The following is a 27,083-nucleotide window of genomic DNA, read 5'->3' as shown; positions in this document are numbered from 1 at the left end:
AGTATCAGATATCCTTTTATACCAGTAGGTTTCATTTAACACTCAAACCCCCACGTTTTAAATTCCCAGATTGAGAGTTTCTCACTTGATCCACTAATCCGGAAACAAAAGCTCTTAAAGTTTAGATTTAAATGCGTTGACTACGTTAAGTGCTACACCCTCGACCCTGTTAATAATTATTAAAATACACTTCGGCGCCAACACTCTGAGGGACTTCGGACCGGGAAAGTCAGGAAAACCCAGGGCAGTTCGGCGGACTTTCCACGGGATTCTAAAGGGGCCCAGGATAATTAATGTCTTTATAAGGACATCAGTGTAATAAATACGCAAATCGTGGCAGTTCCAAGCTCATTCCAGCTCTGTGAAGTCCCACGACCACCTCCTGGTCTCCCTGGTCGCCGTTACGAAGCAGGATGAGGGTTTGATGTGTACCAGACTCTGAACTGTGGGTGTTGGAGAAGACTCTTGAGAGTCCCTTGGACTGCAAGGAGATCCAACTAGTCCATCCTAAAGGAAATCAGTCCTGAATATTCATTGGAAGGACTGGTGTTGAAGCTGAAACTCCAGTACTTTGGCCACCTGATGCGAAGAACCGACTCATTGGTAAAGACCCTGATGCTGAGAATGACTGAAGGCAGGAGGAGAAGGGGACGACAGAGGATGAGACGGTTGGATGGCATCACCGATTCAATGGGCATGAGTTTGAGTAAACTCCGGGAGTTGGTGATGGACAGGGAGCCCTGGCGTGCTGCAGTGTATAGGGTCGCAAAGATTCGGACACGACTGAGCGACTGAACCGAACTAAAGACTCGCCTCTCTTCGGGTGCTGGCTCCGGTAGACGAGCCCGGCCCCGCCCCCAGTGCGCGCCCGGAGCCCCGCCTCCCAGCCCCGCCCCCAGCGCGCGCCCGGGGCCCCGCCCCTCTGCCCTGCCCCGCCCCCGGCGCGGGCCTGGAGCCCCGCCTACCCGCACAGCCCAGCCCCCGGCGCGGGCCCCGAGCCTCGCCTGGCGAGCAGGAAAGGGCGGGCTCGGCGCCGCCGCCCGTGCTCGCTTTTGCCGTAGGTGTCGGGCGGGGGCCGCGCGCGACTGGTATGAGCGCGCTCCTGGGCCAGTGACCGCGTCGGGGATGGACTGCGGCTCCGTCGCGGCCGAGAGGCCGAAGTGCCCGCTCAGCCGCCGGCGGCTCCTGCCCCTCCTGGCCGCCGGCCGCGCTGGAGGTCCGGGTGGCCGCGGCATCCCCGCGCACCGCCTCCTGCCCGCGCTACCCGGCGGTCCGGGGGCGCTGCGCCCCGGCGCCCAGGCGGCCCGCGGCGGCGCGGCACGTGCCTCCCCGTTGCTCCTCCTCCTGCTGGTGCCCTGCCCGCGCCGGGCGGCCGCGGCCTCGCGCCGGCCGCCCGCGGACTGGGAGCGCCCGCGCGCCGGCCCCCCGGCCGGGCGCGGCGGCGTGTGGAGAAGCCAGCCGGGCCTGGCCCCGGGCCTCGCGGGTGCGGCGGGCGCGTTCCCCCGGTGCCTGGGCCGGGTGGCCGCCCTGGCGTCCTCCAGGAGAGGTGAGGGCCGGGCCGGGGCGGCGGGAGCTGGGCAGGCCGGCCGAGGTCGCCGGTCTCCTCCCGGGCGGGGGTCTGTCCGGTCACGCCGTCTGGGCCACGCGCTAACCTGGGCTTCCCCACACGGGAAGGTCCGATCCTTCCGGGAGGCGGGCGCCAGGTGTCCGGCGCAGGTTGTGACTGATGGCTGCGGGAAGTGGGTGCGTACTTCTGCAGATCCCCCGGGACGGGTGCACACACGGCGTGTAGGCTTGCGATGGGAGGCGCGAAGCTATAGGAGGCGAAGGGATTGTTTCACAGTTTAATTTCAGACCCTCTTTTGGTTCGTTACTCTGCCTGGCATTTTTCTAAGTACTCAGAGTGTATTGGTCAACAAACTCTTTTCCTTCTTGGAGCTTAATTCTAGCAAAGGAGATTATATATATATATATATATATAATATAATAACGTTATAATATATAAATATCATATATTATATATAATTATATATGTGTATATAATAACATCTGATCAATGGTGTCGGAAAAAATAGAGGGGGTAAATGTTGGGAAGTGGAATGGTCCTCCAGTTATTTAAATGGAGTCCTCGTAATAAGCTTCATTGAGAAGTTGACATTTGATTAAATTCTTTGAGAACGTGAGATCAATCACTCCCTTGTATGAGATGAGGAAAGTCTAAGCAGACTCAGTGTACTAGATTGAAAACTGTTGATTAAAAAAAAAATCATTTGAGGTTATTGTTATTTATTAGCAAAAGTCTAACTTTGGGGAATCTATACATATACATCAGTGGCTCTCCCTAACCACACTGATGGCTATTTAAAAAATGTTTTCCTCAACAGAAATGCTCGGTAAATGTTGGTTGCTTCTGAAATTTAAGAATATCTTTGGCTGGGGAAGAAACTGGTTAGTTTCTTGCAAAGCGTGAGGAGAGTTGTGTAGGAGACTGGGAGGTGAGTGGTCAGCTGGCAGTGTGCCACAGTGAGTGTGAGTCTTTATTTCTGTACTTTGCCTTCTGTTCCTCTTTTTTTTGACAAGCTAGTAACTAGTGATTTCTTTTCTTCTCATGATCCCGTCAGCTAATGAGAATTTGTTTCTTGGTCTTCAGCCTAGTGGTCTGTTTGGTGTCCAGGATTCTCCCTAGAGCTACTTAGACCTAAGGATGATTGATGAATAGAAACTTTGTGCTGAGTTTCTTCCTCTGTCCAGGGCTAACTTTGGGCTTCTTTTGTGTATGCTTTTGATGTGCTCCTGCTGCTGCTAAGTTGCTCAGTCATGTCCGACTCTGTGCGACCCCATAGACAGCAGCCCATCAGGCTCCCCGGTCCCTGGGATTCTCCAGGCAAGAACACTGGAGTGGGTTGCCATTTCCTTCTCCAATGCATGAAAGTGAAAAGAGAAAGTGAAGTCGCTCAGAAGGTCCCCAAAGGAGAATTACATATCATAGCTCAGTTTCCTTGTTTCCTGGTTATTAATTCTGGGAATTCATAGTTCTTAGACCTCAATTTGTTGTCACAATAAAGAAAGAAAAGTGGACCAGAGCTGCTTCTGGTGCCAGAGTACTGCTGTGTCCCTAGGCCCTGCCCTGTGACGGAGGCAAGATGGACTTCACCTTCCATCAGCCGGGGTTGTAGCGTCAAGTGACACATGACTAGGTCGTCTCCATTTTTCAGCCGATAATATTTATTTAAAATAAGCTTGCAATATTGTTTTAAATTACATGAATGATTATTGTTATCAGAAGAAAGAAATTTTGGACTAGAATAATTGCATCAAGCCAGTTCTAGACACAAATATATTTAAGCTCTCTAACCCATGGAACAGTCCAGCACAGTTCTGAAATGGGTGGGGTGGCCTATAAAGAGCCCTGTAAGAGGTGCATTCATTCATTCACCTGCCATCCAGCTAGGGCTGTTCTGTGTCGGGCTCTCTTCTCATAAAGGCCGGTTTTTGCCCAGGGCTGGAGATAAAGGATGAAGAAAGAGGTGCCAGATTTAAGTGACCTCACTTATGTGAAAAGGGAAAACCGTAGGTGAAGAGGAGAAATCAGTTCATCTCAAACTTTCTTTGTAGACAGTCTGTAGATCTGGATCTAAAAATTCATACAGTTGGATATTTTGTTAAGTTATTTCTGGCCTGCAATGTACCAGGACCTCTGCTAAATGCTAGTGATACAAAAATAACTGACTGAACGCTCTTGGGGAGTTTGGAATGATACACAGACATGGAAATAAATGTAATAAGTGCTATGATGAGGTTGTCTGTCCTGGGCTGAGAACACAGATAAGGAAGGAATACAGGCTGCTCCCTTACCTGGGAGGAGTTAGCAGAGAGAACCTTACAGGGTAGCATGTTGCCCCGCCCAGAACATAATGGGTGCTTAGCACACTGTCAGATTAGATGAAGAGGGGTAAAAGGGATGCTTAAAATTTACCAGTTGTGAAAGGGGAGCAAGCCAAGCTTAAGGATGGAGTACAGCGTCTGACAGTGCGGGAAACAGAATAGCTTAGGTGGCCAGAACAAAAGCTAAAGGGGTGAGTGGGCTAAATTAGGATGAGCTTTGTGTGCCTTGTCAAGGGCCTTATGCTATAGGCGAGTGCTTCTTTGAATATAAGCAACTCTCAAGTTTGTTTGTTTTGTTTTTACTGTTTGCCACACACATACACACAGTAGTTGCTGCATTTGACGTTTTGTTGGTCTGCAAACAGTGCTTGGTGCAAAGTGATTATTGGTTCTTTGACCCTTATCTTGGTACAGACTGTGACTGCAGCCACCCCACTCTTTCCAGTAACTTGGGAACCCCTGCTGTCGTCTTACAGAAAAGCATCAGATCTGTAGGGTCCTGTCCATGTCACATTTTTGCTTCCTTGGAATTTCCTCTGAATGTTTAGGGGATGAGAATAAGAGTTGATCAGCTGAAGGATGTTTAGGAGAGCTCCTGAGAAAACCTTTGAACTCTGAATTAATAGATGACTATTCTGTCTTCTCTCACTCTTCTACTCCTGGCATCTTAGACAAGTAAGAACAAAGATGTAGTAGGTTTTTATATTCAGTTCAGTGCAGTCGCTCAGTCGTGTCTGACTCTTTGTGACCTCATGGACCGCAGCACACCAGGCCTCCCTGTCCATCACCAACTGGTGGAGCTTACTCAAACTCGTGTCCATCAAGTCGGTGATACCATCCAACCATCTCATCCTCTGTCGTCCCCTTCTCCTCCCGCCTTCAATCATTCCCAGCATCAGGGTCTTTTCCAGTGAGTCAGTTCTTCGCATCAGGTGGCCAAAGTATTGGAGTTTCAGCTTCAGCATCAGTCCTTCCAATGAGTATTCAGGACTGATTTACTTTAGGATGGACTGGTTTTTGTATAGCTATGTTTATTACATTTAATTGAAAGATTTTTATTTTATATTGTCCATCTCTCTTTTTCTTTTACTGTCAATTTTAGTATGCTTGTAAGAATAAGAAACTATTATGTTTAAATGGCCTTTCTTGATAAAAATTACAAGTTCATTTTGCAGTTGTTCCCTGTCTTTTTAAAACTACTTTTATGGTTTGTGGAATACAAAAACCAGGAAACCATTACTATGCTGCCTCTTTCAAATGAGCACCGGGAGGGACTTCCTGGGCTGTCCAGTGGTTAGGACTCCACCCTTCATGTAGAGGGGCTGCAGGTTCAATCCCTGGTCAGGGAACTAGGATCCCACATATCATGAAGAGCGGCCAAAAAAATTTAAAAAATCAAATGAGCATCTTGAAACACATTTGCAAAACAGGTTGGATCTGTGGTTAAACACACAGAAATTTGTACAACAGGTAATATATGAATTGTTAGAACATGTCTCCCCAAAGGTGAAAGTAAAAGTGATGTCGCTCAGTCGTGTCCGACTCTTTGCAACCCCATGGACTGTAGCCTACCAGGCTCCTCTGTCCATGGGTTTTCCAGGCAATAGTACTGGAGTGGGTTGCCATTTCCTTCTCCAGGGGATCTTCCCAACCCAGGGATCGAACCCGGGTCTCCCGAACTGTAGACAGACGCTTTACCGTCTGAACCACCAGGGAAGTCCCTCCCCAAAGGTAGACTTTTGCAAAGTCAAGGAAAGAAAACTACAGACAAATATCTGTTATGAAAATACTAGCAAACCAGATCCAGCGATATGTGAGAGGGAGTCAACACCAGGACCACGTGGGCTTCTGCCTCAGGAACAGCAGGTTCACTTATCATGAAAAAATCAATGTGTGTAGCACACCATGATCACCGTGCAAAGGAGGGAAACCACGCCATCATGGGAAAAAACGAAGAACTTGATGAAATTCCATAATCCATTCATGACAAATCTGAATCAGAAGGAACCTGCCCACCTGATTAAGGACATCTGAAACATCCATAGTGAACTTCATACTTAATGCTGAAAGACAAGTTTATTCTGCCCCCAAGGTCAGGGACCAGGATATCTGCTGTCACTATTCAGTTGAACACTGTGCCAGAAGCTCTAGCCAGTACAGTTAGGCAAGAAAATGAAAAGGCATCCAGATTGTAAAAGAAGAAGTAAGTTAATCACTATTCACAGATGACATGACCTTGTACATGGAAAACTCTAAGGAATTCATTAACATACTTTCACAGCTAATACACAAATTTAGCAAGATTGCAGGATACAAGATCAACATACAAACTGTACAAGAACAAAACTCAGTTGTATTTTTATATACAAGCAATAAACAGTCTGAAAAATCTAAAGAACAATTCCAGTAACAGTAGCATCAAAAAGAACAAAATCCTTAAATTTAACAACAACAAAAGCACAAAAGTTATATTCTGAAATCTATATATAACATTATTAAAGGAATTAAAGACCTAAATAAATAGACATTCCATGTTCATGGTTGGAAGACTTTAATATTTTTAAGATGGCACTGCTTCCCCAAATTGACCTACAGATTTAATGCAATCTCTATCACAGTTCTAAGTAGCTTCTTTGCAAAAACTGATGCTATATAATCCTAAAATTTGTATGGAAATGCAATGGACTCAAAATAGCCAAGACAATCCTGAAAAAGAACAAAAAGAACTCACTTCCTGGTGTCAAAACTTATTACAGAGCTGCAAGTAATCAAGAAAATGGGGCGCTAGCAGATGGACAGACATATAGATCAATGGGATAGACTGGAGAATCCAGAGATAAACCCACCCACTTAAAATCGGTTGAATGTTTCATGAGAGTCACAAGATAATTTAAGGGAGAAAATAGTGCTGAGAGAACTGGACATCCACATGTCAAAGGATGAAGTTGAACCCCCATCTCACACCGAATACAAAAACTGTCTCAAATGGGTCAAAGACCTACATGTGAACACTAAAACTGCAAAGCCCTTAGAAAACAGATGTAAATCTCTGTGCTCACATCTGCCAGTGGCTTCTTAGTTGTGACACCAAAAGCAAAAGGACCAAAAGAAAAAGATAAATTGAACTTATCTTAAGATATATTAAAAAAAAAACTCTCAGTAATAAAAAGATAGCCCAATTTTTTAAAAATGGGTAAAGGGTCTGAAAGTGTATTTCTCCAAAGATGTACAGATGACCAGTAAACACATGAAAAGATATTCAGCATCATTAACTGTCAGGGAAATGCAAATCAAAACTACAGAGAGATACCACTTGACACCCAGTAGGATAATTATAATAAAAAAAAAAGACAGATAATAACAGTGTTGAGGATGTGGAGAAATTAGAACCTTCATACAGTTAGTCCTTTAACTGGTGACTACGTTAAAAAAAACTGGTATATCTATACAATGAAATATTATTCGGCAATAAAAGGAAATAAGATACTGACATAGAACACGGTGGGGTGAACCTTGAAAATACCACCCTGTGGGAAAGAAACCAGTCACAAGATATCATATACCTAATGATTCTATTCAAATGAAATGTTCAGAGTAGGCAAATTCATAGAGACGGAAAATAGATTAAGGGATTGTCGAGGTTGGGGGGCACAGAGTAGGGAAATGAGAGAGGGTAGCTAGAGGGTCTAGGATTTCTTTGGGATTGATGAAAGTATTGTAAAGTTAGTTGTGGGTCAACTGCACAGCTCTGTAAATATACTGAAAACAGCTGAAGTATGCATTGCAAATGGGTGAGTCATATGCATGTGAGGTGTGTCTCAATAAAGCCGTTGTTAATTAAAAAAACAGGCCTTTGAGATATGCCTTGTTTTTTTTTTTTCTTCCTGATGCTGAGTTGCTTTTTTTTATTACCATCAGGTCCTGTTATGAACCATAGTATCCTTTCCTTTCTAGAGCTGAGCCTCTGTGCTGGGAACCTGCAGCTGGACAGCAAAAGAAGAGAGTTCACCTCTTCTGGGAACAGGAAGCTCTACTTTGACACCCATGCCTTAGTGTGTGTGCTCGAGGAGAATGGTAATCCTCTGCCAGTCGCCACTCAGTGCCATCGAGAAACCCTGTACCTCACGGCTTCCTGATGGTCTTACCTAATTTTTCATATTTCCCTTTGACTTTGAAGTCTACAGGTCGCCTTTTGATCAGTCTCCATTTTTTTAAGTTCTTGTTTTTTCTCTGTTTAAGGGCATTTTTGCTTCATCAGCACAACTGAGACTTTTCTCCTACATTTTCCCTTTGTCCAAGTGAAGTGTGTGTGTATAACATCACTCTGGAAGTATAGTGTTACAGGTGAAAAATTAGACACAAACCAGCAAAACTCAGGAATGGCTCCTAGGACAACTGTCTAAGGCCAGAAGGGACAGTTTTATTCCTGTGCATCTCCTGTGCTCTAAAACTTTTCATGAAATTAAAATGTCGCGGAGCAGCAGTTACTGATCATTTCAGCTTACTGCGGTTTTAAAAAAATATTCAGACTGACATTTTCTCTTACTGCTGTTGAACCAACTGATGTAAAAGATTACTCCGATAATGTATGGCAGTTATTCAAAGTACGCTTAGTATGTAGGTAGCAGTCTCATATTTAATCTTGTCTAGACAAATGCACAGTGTAAGTTTAATACATATTATATTGATAATTCTTTAAACTGTGAACACATATCCTCTCACAATCAGAATCTCAGATACCATAGCTTATGCCTTTGAAATAAACCAGTCTGTGCTATAGTACAGTCATCCATCCGGTTATGTGTGTTCATATCTGAAAAGCTGCCCTGTGTTGATGTGCTTTGTCTTCCCAGAACACGGTGATGGGGTGGGTCCTTCTGTGCGTACGTGGGTTAGTTAGCAGCTCTGGGTTCAGGCTCTGCAAGCTTCCAGCTGCGTGGCCTCACAGTCTTTCTCCCCTCTCAGTTCCCAGAGAATTCCAGAGAGCCCTTCTGAGTGTTAAGTAATGTCCTGAATGCACGTTGGGAAAACTGTCACATTCTCTGTGATAATTTTTACAGCTTTTTCTTCTCAAACTTGAAACAGTCAGCCTTTTCCACCACGACTTCTTTCTGCTCAGAATTTTAAAAAGAAAAGTAGAAGTAAGAGGGGCATCTAAAATTATCTTGATAAGCAGAAGTCTTTCCACTTTTCTTTTTCTTTCCTTTTTTCTTTTTTCATGGACCTTTTGTATTCGAAGTAACCAATTGTAAAAAAGACATTCCAGAGATAATAGGAGTGTCTACATGGACTGGATGTCTGATGATGTTAAGAGAACGCCATTCATTTTGTTAAGCGTGACTGTGGCCAGGTAGCAGCAGTGGACCCAAAGCTTTTCTCCCATGAAAGATGGGGTTTGTTTCTCCTCCTACCTTTCAGAATCCATTTATTTATTTTTGACAAATTAAAAATAATAGATGTTGAATGTTTCAACATATGTACTTCCTACTTTTCTTGATTTAAAACCCTGGCCTGTGAGTATTTGCCTATTTCAAAACCAGTGATGTAAGGACCCCACTAGGTGTAGGATGTGAAAGTGCTTACCTGGATGATGGCTGGGTTAGGGTAAGACCAGGAAGGACCCCTTGGGGAATGCTCTGTCCTTTATCCTTTTTTTCCTCCCCTGGAGTTATGTCTCCTGATTCACAGAACTTCCTCTGTCCATAATCTCACTGGCCCTGATTTTGTCCCACCTCTCTTTCCTATTAAAACAAAGAATTTATTTGCATCTGGTATCCCAGAAGTTTTCAGGCTTAACTTCTCCTTATCCTTTCTCCTCCTGTAGGTGGTTCTAAATTATAAGACTGTAAAGTTTATCTCTTTTCTAATCAGTGTAAGTCCACTTTGGTTTCTCTTTTTCTTTTCTTTATAATTCCCAAGCCTAATTATGTTTAATTATGAACCCTTATTAATAAATTTTAAAAATTGCAAAAGACTTGTTGATTTTTTTAAAATTAGGAAAACAGAAAAGAACCAAGATAAACTACTCTGAATCCCAGTGCCAGAGCTAAACTGTTAACATTTGAGTGATGTTTTTTGCTAGCTATTCATGACCCACACATTGAAAATAAAAGGATTTTGAATAAAGTGAAAAGAATAGGTTTTCGGAGGTCTTTTTGTCTTCTTTGAATTTGTTTCTTTGTTCTTTTTCAGTATAGTCCCATGCTTAATCTCATCCAGATTGAATCAGGTATAACTTTATCCAGACAAATATGCCATGAACTAATTGTAAGAATCAGTACATTCTTCTGAAGTTCTTATAAATGAAACTATTTAACAGAAAGAATTATATACCAGGTACTTATTCATCTTAAGTATTTAAAATTAAGCATTTTAATTAGAATTTTAAATGTGAAATATGTTAGTACCTGTAGTTATTAAAAATAGTAGCACTGCTAAGTTGAGTCTTTATGTAATTCAGTTCAGCGTCATTTATTGAATATAAAAGAATATATTCTTTCCAATTTGGGCTTTCCTCACTAGTGATTGAGGAAGATTGTGGAGGGAAAAATGTAAGAACTGATTTTGTCTTTTAACATTAAATAACAGCTGAATTATTATTATATAGCCATTGACTTGACCGATTTGTGCTGGAAATAAACAAACTTTCTCTACTTAATGTAATTATTTTTTACTAATATATACACTTTAAAATTAAGGAAGTCATATCCATTGTAGAAAATTAAGACAACACAGAAGAAAATAACAGCTACCTAGACTCTCATAAATTATAAAAGCAATAACTTGTATAATATCTGTATTTTTGAGTCTTGCATCTTTTCACTTGACCTTGCAGAGCAGGTATCTCCTGTCATTAGACATTCTCTGAAAACATGGTTTTTGACCCCTAGGAGGGACATCAGAGCTCAGTCAGCCCCACCCCTCATTGTGCGTGAGGAAACAGTCGTGTAAACGCTCATGCGTACAACTTGTCCCAAGTGACAGACACATCACAGCCTGGGACTGGACTCCACCCTCTTGCCATGCTACACTTCCCAGCTGCTTCTGAATCCAGACATTCACCTGCAGGTGTAACTTTGTATTTTCTCCCTTTCAATGAAGGATTTTTTTCTTTAATTCTGACAACTACAGTCTCCTGAGTAATTGTCTTTGTGTGTTTGCCTAGGGTTTACTACTCAACAAGCAGAAGTCGTCGTATCTGCCTTGATCAAGATCATGGAGGCCAACATGGATATCATCTACAAAGATATGGTCACCAAGATGCAGCAGGTAGCTTTGCTGGGGCTCTGAGCAGATTGAGCTAGTGGGCCACCAGGGAAGTCCCAGCGTGTAGCAATTTTAGTATAGACGAGAGGCAAATGGCTAAAGTGGCATAAAATATATTTATTCAGAGCTATTTTTTCAACTTCTATAGAATCATTAAGTTTGAAAACTAACTCTTCTAGTCATCTATGCAGTGGACATGAGTTTGAGCAAACTCCAGGAGATGGGAAGCCTGGCACACTGCAGTCCATGGGGTCACAAAGAATCAGACACAACTGAGTGACTGAACAACAAAATGCTTTAATAAATGGAGATGTGGCCTGAATTGTAGCTGGCGGTCCTCTGACTGTCACTCTGTTAACTGTGATTCATCTGGTGCTGATACTGGCCTGGAGTTCTTCCTCTTTTCTTGTTTCGAGACGGAGGAGGACCTTACTGAACCTCTTTCTATGTGCCCACGTCCTGGTTTCTCATTAAGATGATCCCAGGTTGAGATGGTAGGAGGTGGACTTCCTAGGCCAGACGAGGTTATATGTTTTGTTTTTCTTTTCCCAGGAGATCACTCTTCAGCAAATAATGTCTCAGATCGCCAATGTGAAAAAAGATATGATTATTTTGGAGAAGAGTGAATTTTCAGCCCTCAGATCAGAAAATGAGGTAAAACTAAAGAGCCACTCATATTTATCAAGTGCTTTTCTATTAGGATTTGGAGATATAATGTGCATACACAAAAGTGTACAAAGAAGTGTACACAGTGAATTTTCAGTATGGACTGTCAGTCAGATGAAGAAGCGGTCCTTGACTGGCACCCCAAGACCTGCCGTCATCCCCTTCTGGTCACTCCTCCCACAGCAAAAATCACCATCCCAGCTTACATGGCCATTAACTGGTTGTGACTTTATCAACGGAGTCACAAATGTGTCTTGCAGCAATAGATTACTCTCTTTCATCGTTCATAGTATTATCGGAACACACCGCGTTATTCTACTGTGATGCATATTAGAGTTGTTTCCAGTTTGGGGTTATTATGAATAAGTGGTGCTGTAAAATATCTCTTCATGTCTTACTTAAAGTGTGGGCTTATGAGATCAGTGTTGAAATAGGTACTGTCTCCGCATCTTCCTTTTGTTTTCAGTCCTATTTACAGTCCCATGAAGGAAGTTCATTTATCACCTGTTAGCCTTGATCTTATAAGAACCCACCTAGCGAACGATTCCTTCTTTTGCTAGAAAAAAAGATAAAGTTTGAAACTGTCTTGAAGTCATTTATTTGAGGGCAGAATTAGTTAAAAGGAAACTTGAAAGAGGTACTAAAGCATCGCTGGAGGGAAATGAGACTATTGAAGACAGTTGCGTTACCGGTTGTATGTGGCCTTCAACATGAATTGAAAGCCCTCAAGACACGCCATGATTGTAGTGCCATCCTGGCATGACCAGTGATCATTTCTGCCTCTGAGACTGTTCAGTTATGGTTGTGTTCTAAACGTGGCTAAATTCATGTTGAATTGAGGAAAGAACTTGAAGAACTTGCTCATAAACGCATGGTGTAATATGTGTTTATTACCAAGTTTTAGGTTTTTCTTCTAACCTTCCAAACATATCCTTGACTGACTTCTTCTTAATGTTTTTTTTAGAAAATAAAACTTGAGCTCCATCGGTTAAAACAACAAGTAATGGTAAGATCCTCATTCCTGTTTGCTTGCTCGTTTATAATTACATAAGTTCAGTAATAAATATAATGTCCAAAATATTTATGTGTTCTTAAAAACTTGCTTCTGTGTTAAATATTTGTGTGATATGTCTCAAAAGTACATATTGGAAGATTTAACCGAGAACATAGCCAAAGAATAAGTTACTGATGTCTGTAACCAAATCCATTAAGAAAATTGTGATCCAGAAGGAATGAAGTCATTTTTAAATAAAATTTTTCTAAAACAGCCACATGGAATCCTTACATTCTCTTAGGAGAGACTGTCTTTAAAAGAATTACATGTGATTTTAAAATGCCGACTAATGCCAGCTGCTTGATTTTTTTGAGTGGAAAGGACATTGGTGTTAAATAAGAAAAAGGTTTTGATGAGTGTCAGAAAGCTTTATTTGAACCAGAATCTAATATTTGACTTGAGTCCATCTCTGCTTTCCAAAGTTGTCCAGAGAACAGCTTGATTCATAAATTCCACAAGGTGATTGTACTGGGAATCTTGATGTTAAAAGCAACAGTAACCCACTGTGATCTGACTTCAACATAAAAGGGGATTATCTGTATAAATAACCAGGAAGTCCCCGCACACATGGCTTAACCAGTCTCTTGACCTGCCCCGTCTCTAGCTCCATCTCTTCGCACACCTTCAGCCCCTACCCTCGACCCCTCCAGTGAAGTAGTGGAGACAGTGGACCCAGGCTCATGTCCACACAGGCTTTGGATCTCTTACTTTGGATTTCTTTCTGTCTTTGATGTTTGCCCTCCCACTAGGATGAAGTGATCAAAGTCCGAACAGATACCAAATTGGACTTCAATCTAGAAAAGAGCAGAGTGAAAGAACTGGTATGTTTCTTTATTTAAAAATAGAATATGAATTAATTTCTTTGCAAGACGGAACATTAGGTCAAATCTAAGGTTATTTACAGTTCATAAGTACTGTTAAATATTTACCTGTATATGATTGTTACACATGGTGTTTCTTTATTTCAACTGTATTTTGGATTAGGACTTTAAAAAGTAACATTAAAATTAAAATCTTGATCAAGTCAAGTTTGAATCTTGTTTGTTTCAGAGATGCTAAACTATTTGTCACTTAGACATGAATAAATTGTTTTATCTTGATCTCTTTGATATTAACTTAAATCTCTACTGGTCCTGATTTTGCAAAAGTTAAGTTGATTATCTGACTTGAAACATATTAAATTATAAATATTAAATAATGTTAAATTCTACATTAAAAATTGAGGGTTTGAAAACTATTTTCATGTAGTTTTTTTAATAGAGAAATCTTAATGAGTTTTTTGCATTGTTTTGAAATGCAAATTCTAAATTATTCCTTAAGTTACGCTAAATTGAAATTTTCAGTTAGGAAAAATAACTGAAAAGTAAAATTTTCATTACCAAAAAGATACCACAAAATATGGGTTGTATATAAGCAGAAGGGATATATATATATATATTATATGACATATATTTGTTGTTTACTTGCTAAGTCATGTTTGACTATCTTGCAACCCCATGGACTGTAGCCCACCAGGCTCCTCTGTCCATGGGATTTCCCAGGCAAGTGGGTTGCCATTTTCTTCTCTAGGGGATCTTCCCGACACAGGGATCAAACCTGTGTCTCCTGCATTGGCTGGCAGGTTCTTTACCACTGCGCTACCAGGGAAGCCCCCATATGATATACAAAATAATTATTATGCCAGTGTTACCTGCCTTTCTAGTTTTGAAACACTTTTAACCATGAAGAGGAAATCACTTAGTATTGCTGAAATATATAATGATCACTAGCATATGACTTAAAGTCCTTTGGTTACCTTTGCCCTTAAGGGTTATATATAGGCTTAGCAGGAATTCTGAATCCACTTGATGTAGGAAGATGCCTCTAGCAACAAAGTCAGGAAGAACTAGATCTCAGAGATTGGGAGATAGGGGCTGTGAGCATGGATTAAAGTCAGTGAATTTGTGTGACTTATTAACCTAGCTGAGAAGTCCTTTTTGGAAATCCTAAATTCGGATTACTCTGAAGTGCGGGACAGCAGTATGCTAGTCTGCAACTAGCATGAGTTTAACATGCACTGAGGAAGATGAGCTATCCAACCCTCTCATTCTTTTGTTTAATACACTTAGAATACTATTCCAGCAGCGTTGACCGTGGTGATATTTACAGCCCGTTTCAAATGCAGTATAGCCTATAGACTGCTTTGGGGTAGAGGGAGATGGGTCCAGATAGATGCCACTTTTATAATCAGCAGTGTCGAGATTTAGTCTTTTCTCTTGTGGCTGAGTCAGTATTAGTGAAGGCTGGAATTTTAAGGGATGCAGAAAATCCCATTCCACCCTGCCCCCTGGTGGTAATCTGGTGCATAGCTCTGTCTGAAACCCTGGAGATGAGCATTCTTTGGTCCTGCAAGTAGTTCTTGGTTTGGGGTTTGGGTTGTTGTTGTTTTAAACTCCTAAGCAATGCTGTTTTTATACTCTATCCCCCTGGTAGTCATAGAGGGACATTTATAGCTAGAAAGTTTCTAGAGACTTAAAAAGCATTAATTTCCCCCCATAACAAGTGTTAATTTATTGAGGATTTTTTAAATTCTTCACTTAAATTACCAATTTTTATTTGCTTGAGCAAATCCTGATGCCTGCCACTAAGGAAATATGCCTGATTTTGTTCTCAGTATTGACAGAATCACACAGTCATTAATAGCAAAAAAGGCAAGATATCATTTTAATTCTGAGTAGAACTAGTCAATTCCCTTAATAACATTGGATTGTGACAGTGCCCACATGGGTTTGTTTTTTGTTGTTGTTTTTTTTCAATTAAAACCAACATGTGATGGTTTAGTGTATTTCTTGAATCTGTGTATTTACATAGTGTTTTATAATCAGAAGGCAGCATCTATGTCACAGAATAATAATCCTTGAAATTATTTTTTTCCCAACTTTATGTCTTTTCTCTTTTGTCTAAGCTTCAAATAGTGCCAATTTTGTTTGTAGTTAAGATGGGATAGCTCCTAAATTGAATTGTTACCCTACTTTTTTCAACCCTCCCAAAGCTGAAAAGCCTGTGACTCAGCTTCCATCTAAATTGGTCCCAGGCAATGCTATCATAGTAGTGGGAGGGACTTAGAGACATCACAGCAAAGAGATGAAAAGAAACCAACTAAGAGAGAGGTAGAAGATGACAAAAGGGAATCTAGATGGTGAAGCAATGAGTGAATATAAATAAGATTAAAAAAAGATCAAAAGGAGAAAGCAGGTAGGCTGCTTTATCCTACGGGTGACTGCTAGTGGTACATATTCTTGGAAGTACTGAGACCAGAATATTTAAGGTATCAGAGAAGGAGGAGAGGAATAAATAAAGGAATAAATCAGAATCTAACCTGTGTTACATGTTTGTTTCAGTATTCGTTAAACGAAAGGAAGCTGCTGGAAATAAAAACAGAAATGGTGTCACTGGTAAGAAAAGATTCAGTTCTCACCTTGCAGAACTGAAACTCTGCCCGTTAAACGCACTAGCTCCTCCTTCCTCCTGCTGGCTACCATCATTCTGTTTTCTGCCTCTGTGAATTTGACCACTCTCGGTCCCTCGTGTAAGTGGGATCATACAGTATTTGTCCTTTTGTAACTGGCTTATTTTGCTTGGCTTTCCGTCCTCAGGGTCCATCCATGTTGTAGCATATGTCAGACTCCCCTTCCTCTTTAAAGCTAAATAATATTCCCTTATGACATACTACATTTTGATTATTATTACGGTCATTGTGAATAGTACTCTAATTGTGGATATCTGTTGGAGTCCCTGTTTTTAATTCTTTTGGGTATATATACCCAGAAGTGGAGTATCATGGGAATTTTTTGGTGCTTAACAAAGTACTTAGTTATTTTAATTGAAGAATAAATAAGGAATGGAGTTTTGTTTTTTTTACTATATTTTTAATTTATGGCATGTATAACTTCTTTTCCATCCTTATTACCCGGGACCTCTGAAACCTGGAAGAGACTTCCATGAGAGAATACTAAACTCATCCTCTGGAATATATTACTCCTCCATGCATTTATTTCCTTATTCATTACCTGAACGGTTCACCACAGGGGGCTACTTATTGCCCTGGGATTTTTAATGAAGTATTTCCCATGCTTTTACGCATTCACATTAATGAATTGTTACAAACCCTTTATAACATCAGCCAAACTCACTACCCTTTGGGTGTTAACTATGTATCTGGTTTAACTATTATATTTGGGAAAGAACTCATAAAGGCCCTTAGTATAGCCAAGCCTCATAATAAAACACTTGGTATTTGAATTATAAAAAAAGAAAACTTTTTAAAAATGTGAATAGAAATAGTGTCAGCAAGCACTGTTGCTTTTAGATTACCTAAGATTCCATTCATTTTTTAAAGCCTGTTTTTTTAATATAAATTTATTTATTTTAATTGGAGGCTAATTACTTTACAGTATTATATTGGATTTGCCATACATCAACATGAATCTGCCACAGGTGTACATGTGTTCCCCATCCTGAACCCCCCTCCCACGTCCCTCCACATCCCATCCCTCTGGGCCGTCCCAGTGCACCAGTCCCAAGCATCCTGTATCCTGCATCGAACCTGGACTGGCGATTCGTTTCACATATGATATTATACATGTTTCAATGCCATTCTCCCAAATCATCCCACCCTCTCCCTCTCCCACAGAGTCCAAAAGACTGTTCTATACATCTGTGTTTCTTTTGCTGTCTCTCATACAGGGTTATTGTTACCATTTTTCTAAATTCCATGTATATGCATTAGTATACTGTGTTGGTGTTTTTCTTTCTGGCTTACTTCACTCTGTATAATAGGCTCCAGTTTCATCCACCTCATTAGAACTGATTCAAATGTATTCTTTTTAATGGCTGAGTAATACTCCATTGTGTATATGTACCACAGCTTTCTTATCCATTCGTCTGCTGATGGACATCTAGGTTGCTTCCATGTCCTGGCTATTGTAAACAGTGCTGCGATGAACATTGGGGTACACGTGTCTCTTTCAATTCTGGTTTCCTTGGTGTGTGTGCCCAGCGGTGGGATTGCTGGGTCATATGGCAGTTCCATTTCCAGTTTTTAAGGAATGTCCACACTGTTCTCCATCGTGGCTGTACTAGTTTGCTTTCCCACCAACAGTGTAAGAGGGTTCCTTAAAGCATGTTTTGTATACCTTTTACTGAGAGGAATTCAGAAGGAGGAGGTATATTCATTGCCATTGAGAACAGACCAGCTTCCTAATCTTAATCTTACTTGTAAAGCTGCCTATAATTTATAAAAGCTTTCTTCTATCAGTAACTGCACTTGATTCTCTAAACAGCCTTTGTGAAGACAGGGCCAATGTTACTTTTTATCTTTGTTTCAAACTGAAGGAAACAGGCCTAGAGATAGCTAAGGCCCTGACTGGCAGAATATAGCATGAAGCTAGAACTCAAGGCTGCCCAGGTCTCCTTAATCTGACCATGGGTGTACCTTGACTGCACCCTGTCGGGAAGGGACTCAGGGACAAATCCAGTGTGGTTTAATGCTGTGAATCTCTTTGTTTTAAAAGCACGCCCAGCAGGATCGGGCCGTCACACAGACAGACAGAAAGATAGACACTGAGGTTGCTGGCCTGAAAACCATGCTTGAGTCTCACAAGCTTGATAATATTAAATATTTAGCAGGTAAGCCGTCTTACATTTAGATAGTTAAAATGAACTGAAAATAAATAAAATTTTAAAGTTTTTTGGCCAAGCCACACACGATCTTAGTTCCCTGACGAGGGATTAAACCCGTGTGCTCTGCAGTGGAAGTGCAGAGTCCTGACCACTGGACTGCTAGGGAACTCCCAAGATAAATGTATAAATTGAGTCACAGACAGATATTGCATTTCATTGATTCTAGCACATTTTTTTCATGCATTAACATCTCTGAAATCATAAGGCATCTTACAGTTTCCAGTAGATAAAGTATCATACTATTAATGTCATTTTTTTTTCTTTCTTTGTGAAGTACCTGACTTTACTACTACTCATGGCATCTTAAATGTGATGAGATGCTATCATCAAACTGTAGTTATTGGTAATTACTTTTAGTGACATTCAAGATGGAATGTTTCACACACAGTTGAGTCGTGATCTTTCTACTTCAGTGGCTGACACGTCTTATAAGGAGTTATTTTGCTGTTGAAATTTTTGAGCCAAAAGAGGGAAAAAGATTCACGTACCAAAACCAAAATTACTTAACCATTATTTTAACCAAATTTAACATTCTAGATCAATATTTTGAAGTAGAATAGTATTTAAAAGCAGAATTTTGCTCACAGAGTTAAAGGGTGTGTCCCTCTGTGGTACATGTGCGTTTACTCTGCTGCTGCTAAGGCGCTTCAGTCGTGTCCAACTCTGTGACCCCGTAGACGGCAGCCCACCAGGCTCCCCTGTCCCTGGGACTCTCCAGGCAAGAACACTGGAGTGGGTTGCCATTTCCTTCTCCAATGCATTTACTTTGTGACCACAGAATTCTTGGGATTCTATACGTTTATTGAGAAGTTTCCTTGGATATTATTTGTAGTTTGGAGATGACGATATTAGATGTCGGGTTTTTTAATAGGAAGGTGTTTCATGGAGTGTGGCACATCAGTGAACAAGCCAGGTTTCTTGGGTTTGGTTTTACTTTCTTGGAGGATAAATGCCTGTTGTTGTTTTTTTTTGTTTTTTTTTTTTTTTTAGTAAAATGATGCTCCTGCAAGTAACTTTTAATAGAACTAATACTGTGCACATTTGTTCTTTTTCTTCCAGGATCTGTATTTACGTGCCTAACAGTAGCTCTGGGATTTTATCGCCTGTGGATATAATAAAGTGTCTATTTAAAGAGCATTCTATTGTTCTGCCTTAAGAACACCAGATTCTTGCTGTACTTTTTTTTTTCTCATTTCTAATTATAATGCTGATTTTTAAATTTAATGCATATTATTTATTTTATGCAAATGATGGACATATAACCAAGGCAAAGAAGTAAGAAATTTCATAACTGCTTCTTTCATCTCTTCTATTTAGTTAACTTTATAACTCTGAGTGGTGGACAAAGCAAGGAGGACTCCACTCCCCTGGACCAGTGAACTCAGTCTAACTTGCAGGACATAGCAACAGTAAATATGTGTATAACTCTGCAATTTTAAATCTTCTGTCTCATCAAGGATTTGGGGTCTCCGTGTAGAGGCCCAGGAACTTTACTAAGTGCTGAAGAATCACGGTAACCAAACCAAGAGCATCGATCAAATCTTCTTCACCTGCTGACCCAGACCTGACATCAGCCGGTCCCTGTGTTAGAGGTTGTGTTTCAAGTCCAGTCAGTTGGTAGCCTCATGCTACACTGTACTTGACACCAGAGAGAGATTTTTTTTTCTTTTGGTTTCCATTATCTTCGTTATTATTCTGCTTATTGTTTATGCACCTTCCAGCTGGAAAATCTTATTGCCTAATGAAGTATTATGATTAGGATGGAGACTGTCCCAGCTTCCTGGTGTGTAGACTTCTTCTGCCTTCTTCCCCCTTACTCGGTCCCTCCTCCTCTCCCTCTTGATTTAAGAGCTATCATAATGCTCCAGGGATGACACTGTCTCCCTAGAAAACGTGCTCACTCTCAGCATGGAAGTCAACTTCAGTGTATTTGATCATCACCCTATTGGCCTTCTTCAGCTTTGTACACGATACAAGGAAAGCACAAGGCACAATGTCTGTAGCAATACTGAGATAGTTAGCTAGTGTAGGTACTGCTCAGAAATATCTTTAATGAAGATGCCTTTGCCAATTACAAGCTCAGGTCATAGGCTTTGAAAATTAGAGAACTGTCCTGCCAGGTATCAGCCTAATATGGGTTGATTTCTTTGGTTGTTAAAGACATCCTCATAGTGACCTTACCTCTGCATTTAAAACAGATTACTAGATACAACTGGGAGGGGCATGGAAATGCACATTCTCGTCTAACTTGAATGACCTGCCTGTAAAGAGAATAAGCATTCAAGAAATGATGACATCAGATGTCTCCTTCCTGTCTTTCTCACACGTGCGTGTGCATATCTATGCATACCTGGTCCAGTGGAAAAATGGATCACACTGGTAGAATAAAGTACCCATCATTACTCTTCCATCCACAGTGGTAACAATGTTGTCCTCTGTCCTTTGGATGCCATTTCTAAACTTTGTAAGTCATTGCCTTGTTTGAGAATATTTGTGTAACCTAAAGAGTCTGAGCTCCAGAGAAGTATGAAAATCAAATGCTTTGGCATTCGTGGTGTCAGTTTCAAAGTGAAAAATAATCTTTTTTCAGCTAGATCCAAAGTTCCCTTAACTGCCACAAAAGGTACTTTATCACTATATTCTCTCCCTTTCAGAGAAGGTGCTCCAGAAAATCCTGTTCATTTAACAATTGCCCTAAGTATTAAAGAGTGAAGTAAGTGACTTCCCATTAAGCCCACCTTTGCAACATAACTTTGATTAGGGAGAGCCAGAAGGAGGCTGGAGCACACACCCTCCAACAAAATAAAGTCCCAGGAGGAAAAGCACTGTCCGCACTTCTGTTTCAAAGCAAATACCAATGTGTTCGCAAAGTGACCTTATATTCTGATAAAATATTTTTTAGATAACACTCAGCTGGATGACTTTCTGTCCTCCACCAATATTCCATGTGACATTCCTCCTAGTGAGGGCGGGCAGCACCACCTGTCACTTGTTCCAGGCCATCACTGACTGCAGTGGAGTCCTCCGAAGTACCAGCCCGCACCTCCCCAGCCTCGGGGAACAACGAACTCTCCTCTTGGTGGCCCGGACTGCCGGTTCGGGACCGCGTTCTCTATTTAGTCAGATACATTCTATTTGAAAGCACAGGAGCCAGAAATGCAAGTATACCCTTCCCAGTGCTCGCCCGGCCGTCTGTGAGCCTGTAAGTGGCTGGGGCTGGATTCCGTGTGACCGTTCCTGAGCTCAGCTGGCTTGGAGGAAATTCAGCATTAGCACTCAGAAGGGAAAAGATGCCTGACGAAACTCCGTGCATCTAGCACGTGGGGGAATTGGGCATAGTGAGGTCCTGAAGATCACCCTTCCAGGCACAGGTTCCTAACCGTGAATGTCAAGTGGCCTGAGTCCTTATTTCCTGTTCATGCACGAACCGCTCAGAAGGTTCCTCCGTACCTTCTCTACACTCCCCTGCTTTTTGTCTTTTTAAAAGAGCTTAAGCTGCAGCCCGACTCCTCTCCTGTTCCCTTCATAAGCAAGCCTGTTTGTGTGTATGGTTCTTTAGAGGAAACGTGAATTCTGACTTCCTTGCTGGTCTCAGCCCTCCACTAAGTACTTTTCCAGCTCGGTAGCTAACAAAACTACATCCGAAGGTCTTCGTCTTTCCGCTTAAGGATGTCAAGTACCAGTCGAGAAGTCTCTGGTTCAGGAAGAAAGGCTTGACTCAAGCCAGCCATCTTGCTCTGAGCTCTTTGAAACGCAGCCTCCTGAGCCATAGGGTCTGTGGCCCGCCTGGGCTGCGGCCCTTTGCTGCCGCACAGAGTGACGAGCTCTTCCTCCTGTCCCACGCTCCTCCGCAGCCTCTCCTCCTGCTAACAACTAGCTGTGTCAGCGTTGGCAGGGACCTCTCTCCCCCCGATATGCCGTGTTCTGAGAATTTTGGCGTCATTCCTGAACAAATGTCATATAGACGGCACTATGGAACTCACGTCTCGAAAACTGGCTCTTAACATACGTTCATCACATGTGTTGTGACTTTTCTGACACTGGAGCAAAAACATGTTAATCGGGAGTGATTTATTCTTTATAGAAAATGTTTGAGCCTGTTTAGCCTTTTATCAGGGTTTCATTTGGAAAATACCAACCTTCCTGCAGATTTATAACTTATGTTGCTCTCATTATAACCCAGATCGTTCCTTAACCCTTTTATTACTTAAGCAAATGTTTGGTTACATTGTACTGTATGACAGAGGGGGCCTAATATTCTTATGATCTAAAATAAAATATTTAATTTTATGTGATTAGAATACTCTTCTGTTAGTTCACATTGAATATGAAAAACTAGAACAACTTCTGCCTACACTCTGTTTATACTGTTTTTTTCCTTCCAGTTGTATATGATAACAATGATGTATTATTTTAAAAATCTAAAACCTAAACATTTGGATTTGCATACAGGATACATTTGAAAGTGGTTATTTGATTTAAAAAATAAATTCATATTCAAAAGACTTAATAGCATGCTTGTGGTGAAGTGTTTTAACTCCTTGTTTGAAGGAAAATGTGGTTTATATACAAGTTTCTACAAAAGCTGAAGGTCAAGTTACAAGTGATAGAAATCCAAATCAGATGAGCTTGAGCAACGAGTTTGCTTTTCTTGGCCTACATGATCAAAATTCAGGAAGAGCAAGACGAAGGTACCATGGGAACTCACCCGCCGGCACCTCACACTTCCACTTCTTACTGGGGTGGGTAGTTCTCTCAGACCAGCTTCACGGTGGTGAAGTTGCCAGCACACGCCCTGCGACTTAGCCTGGGAGAGTTCCACCGCGAAAGGGCCTGGAAGAAACCGAAGCAAGCGCTGCAGGAGCAACGGGAGGAGGGGTCCTGAGAGGGTCTCCACGCTCCTTCCCCAGGACCCACCTGTTCGACACAAATGCCACCCCTGAAAGGTGGGGCTTTTCTGGGTCACCTGCACAGGCTTAGCTTCTGTGTGACAGACGCCTGCTCGAGAGGGAAGCAGAGGAATGGCTTGAGGGAGCGAATAAATGAGCGAGCACCTGGAAACTAATTTTGGGCCCCTTTCATTTTCTCCAACCAGAAACCTTTTCCTCAAGTTAGAGAGTCACCAAGAACTGACTAGATTCGAGGGGCGGCGGGGGCGGGCATCCGGTTTCTCAAAGCCCCTAAATGATCCACAAACGCAGCCTTCCTGTGAAAACCGTGCCACTGAAGTTCCAGACGTCAGTCTTCTGTCTGCCTTCTCACCTCAGTCCCCCTTCCACTTGTGTGGCGCGTAGACAAACTAAAAACCTGCTTTTTACCACGGCTCTTTGATTATTGTTTTAAAGAAAGGCATTTTCTAAAAACAGCGTTGTCGCTGGACTCTAAAGCCCTGGCACTCCACAGCAGAGTCTCGCTGTTCGTTCTGCTGGCAGCCGTGTTTCTACTCTAGTTCTGCAGTTTCCACGGAGGACCAGACCAGGACCCCATCAAGGGGTTGTGGTGGCCGCTGTCAGCTACAGGATGTGAGCTCCGGCATCTCTAAATTTTAAATAGAGAGCAGTGAGCTTCCACTGTTTTGCATGTCACAGGTACGTGGGGAACTTTTTAGGCCAACACTCAGGGGTAAGAAGTTGATACATGCTCACATCTTACAAGGTCCTAACTATTCCTTTCAGTTCTATTTCTTTCTTTTTGCACACAATATGTGTTTCAGTAAACCCTGATCTATTGCTCATGATTCTGAAGTTCCAAGTCAGCTTAACATAAAGCCCAAGAGCTGCACACAACAGCTTCAGGTCAGCATGGTGTTTCTGCACTTACACCTTCTCGGGGAAGGCTTTTTAAAAAACTTTTCGGCCATCTCCAACTCCTCAACACCCATTCCCTTAGGAGAAAAACTGCTGCTTAGCAGCCTCTTGTCCCTCAGCATGAAAGCTAGTGTCTACCTAGCACAGAGATATTTTTCACTAGTTCTCTGATCTTTGATACTAGTTATGGCCTGCATGAACCTGAAGTGCTGGATCAGGCAGTGTCTAGCTCAGACCTCAAGAACTGCTACCTGTGAAAACAGTGGTAAAACTTGGTGGGGAAAAGATGGAAGCTTGGGGGAATCAAAATACTCAGTGATCCCATGAGAGCACTTGCTGCTAAGTGACTTCAGTCGTGTCCGACTCTGTGCCATCCCACAGACGGCAGCCCACCAGGCTCCCCCGTCCCTGGGATTCTCCAGGCAAGAACACTGGAGTGGGTTGCCATTTCCTTCTCCAATGCATGAAAGTGAAAAGTGAAAGTCAAGTCGCTCAGTCATGTCCGACCCTCAGCGACCCCATGGACTGCAGCCTTCCAAGCTCCTCTGTCCATGGGATTTTCCAGGCAAGAGTACTGGAGTGGGGTGCACTTAGAAGAGCACTTAGTGAGAGCACTTAGAATTGGTTTGTTGTTTTTTTTTTCACATTTGTATCAGTTGGATGCTTTCAACTGTAAGTAGCATAAAACTAACAGTGATTTATACCTCATGACTTTTACTACTCAAGTCTAGAAATAAGTGATCCTCAGGACTGGGTGGCAGTTTAACCCTTCACCTTTCCACTCTTACCTTCCTCTGTACAGTTTAGTTCCGTCGCTCAGTCATGTCTGATTCTTTGCGACCCCATGGAATGCAGAATGCCAGGCTTCCCTGTCCAAAACCAAGCCTGGAGCTTGCTCAAACTCATGTCCATCGAGTCGGTGATGCCATCCAACCATCTCACCCTCTGTTGTCCCTGTCTCCTCCTGCCTTCAATCTTTCCCAGCATCAGGGTCTCTGTACATTAGCTTTCAACTTCAGCCATGGATTGCTGATCACAACATGACTGCCACAGCTCCAGGCATCACATCCTCACAAAGCATCCAAGACAAAAAGAGAGAGATGCATAAGAGCATTCTTCTCATAAAAGGTCTCTCTCCTTTTAATCAGGGAAGAAGGTTTTCCGCCCCTCCCACAGAAATTCTCTCCTGTCTTGTAGGCCAGGACTAGGTCACATGGCCATCTGTAGCAAGAAAAGTTACCAAAGGGAATGTTTAGCTTTCCAGCCCCTCTGGTAGGAGGTGGGCAAGGAAGAAGGAGTTTGGAAATGGTTGTTGGATTGGCATTCAACAGTGTTGTTTACAATGTTCGTGAAAATTTAATAAAACACAGGCTACAGTAAAGACAGCCATAGGACTGCTTGATCTGAAATTTGAGTGGTCGTAGGAAGTGTGAAAAATAAGTCTACATTTGGTAGAATTCAAGGTCAGGGAAGGATGACTGAGACAACAGCCCTCAGGCTTGTTCAGGGTGGGTGGACTTAGAAGGCATCTTGCTCTCTACAGAACAATATGTTCTTTGTGAAATACTGCAAATTATTGGTGTATCTGTAATTCCTTCTTGCGACCCAGGATAGGTGTACCTGCAGAAAGTCTACTGACGCATGTATGAAATGAAATCACAAGGTCAGGGGCTCATGGAACGAAAAAAAAAGTGGCTGTTGAACCAAGAATGGACAGTGAATTCTCGGTTTTCTGCATAAATATTTATGTGAATGCCTTGACTTGGCTATGAACACTAGCAAGTGGGAGAAGCAAAGCAGTTGCAGTTCCACAAAGTTTAAGAAAACTCTAAGGGAAAAAGTGAGAGACAGACAAAAGTCTACTAACGTCTTCCTTCCAATGAATAAAACCATGATTATTTTGTCAGGGCAGCACAAGATCTTGATCTGGTCGCTACACACCAGTTTTTACAGGCAGATGATTTCACAACCACGGGTAGAATGAGTCAGGAGCCCTGGTTTCAGCCTCCAGCCTTGCCACTTGCTTTGCTCTGGCGAAGCCATCTAACATTGCCGATCCTCAGTCCCACATTTCTAAAATCATAGTATCAACAACAATAATGATAATGGGAATAATTATAGGGCGTCCATTTACTGTCTTAGAGGCACAGTTCTAAAACCTTGGCGTGCTCTGTTGCTTCAGTCATGTCCAACTCTTTGCGACCCTATTAACTGTAGCCCACGAGGCTCCTCTGTCCATGGGATTCTACAGGCAAGAACACTGGAGTGGGTTGCCATTTATCTTCATCGCATCCCTAGGAAGTAAGTATTATAATGATCTCTGTTTTATGTTGAGGGAATCAAGAATGAGAGAGTGGAAAAACTTGTCTGAGAGCACCCAGCTACTAAGTGGTTATTCCAGATTCAAGCCTAAGCCTCCCGACTCCAAGGAATAGAGACCCCACCCAACTGAGAGCACTTGGTGAGGATCAAGTGAGGCCAAACACATGGACACGTTCTGCAAACTGTAAAACCATACATTCATGGAAAATATAATGCAGTCCATGTGTAGTAACTGGAATCACTTACTAGTAATTGCTAGGCATATTAGTTACACCACCACCCAAACAAGTAAATTCCCCTTAGTATGCTCCCTAGCAACCACCCCAGAGCACCAAGACAGACGATACCATATCCCAGCAAAA

At 42.1% G+C, this 27,083-nt stretch overlaps 1 protein-coding gene across 2 annotated transcripts; it reads left to right on the top strand.

The window, feature by feature from the left end:
- Positions 1-1,065: 1,065 nt before the first annotated feature.
- Positions 1,066-23,102, top strand: MCUR1 (mitochondrial calcium uniporter regulator 1). 2 transcript variants are annotated; one of them, XM_044927308.2, is made up of 9 exons: positions 1,066-1,546; positions 7,840-7,959; positions 11,051-11,154; positions 11,704-11,805; positions 12,782-12,823; positions 13,621-13,692; positions 16,252-16,305; positions 18,424-18,538; positions 19,910-23,102. In XM_044927308.2, exons 1-9 carry the CDS (start codon positions 1,126-1,128, stop codon positions 19,969-19,971), a joined length of 1,092 nt encoding a protein of 363 aa, XP_044783243.1. In that variant the 5' UTR covers positions 1,066-1,125; the 3' UTR covers positions 19,972-23,102. The 2 variants fall into 2 exon arrangements, with proteins under 2 accessions (XP_044783243.1, XP_006057882.2); XM_006057820.4 differs by having other exon boundaries at positions 1,069-1,546; positions 19,652-23,102.
- Positions 23,103-27,083: the final 3,981 nt, after the last annotated feature.

Source organism: Bubalus bubalis, chromosome 2, assembly GCF_019923935.1.
Source record: "Bubalus bubalis isolate 160015118507 breed Murrah chromosome 2, NDDB_SH_1, whole genome shotgun sequence".
Classification (NCBI taxonomy): Eukaryota; Metazoa; Chordata; class Mammalia; order Artiodactyla; family Bovidae; genus Bubalus; species Bubalus bubalis.
Note: the sequence above shows the minus strand (reverse complement) of the source record. Positions and strands in the feature narration are given on the sequence as shown.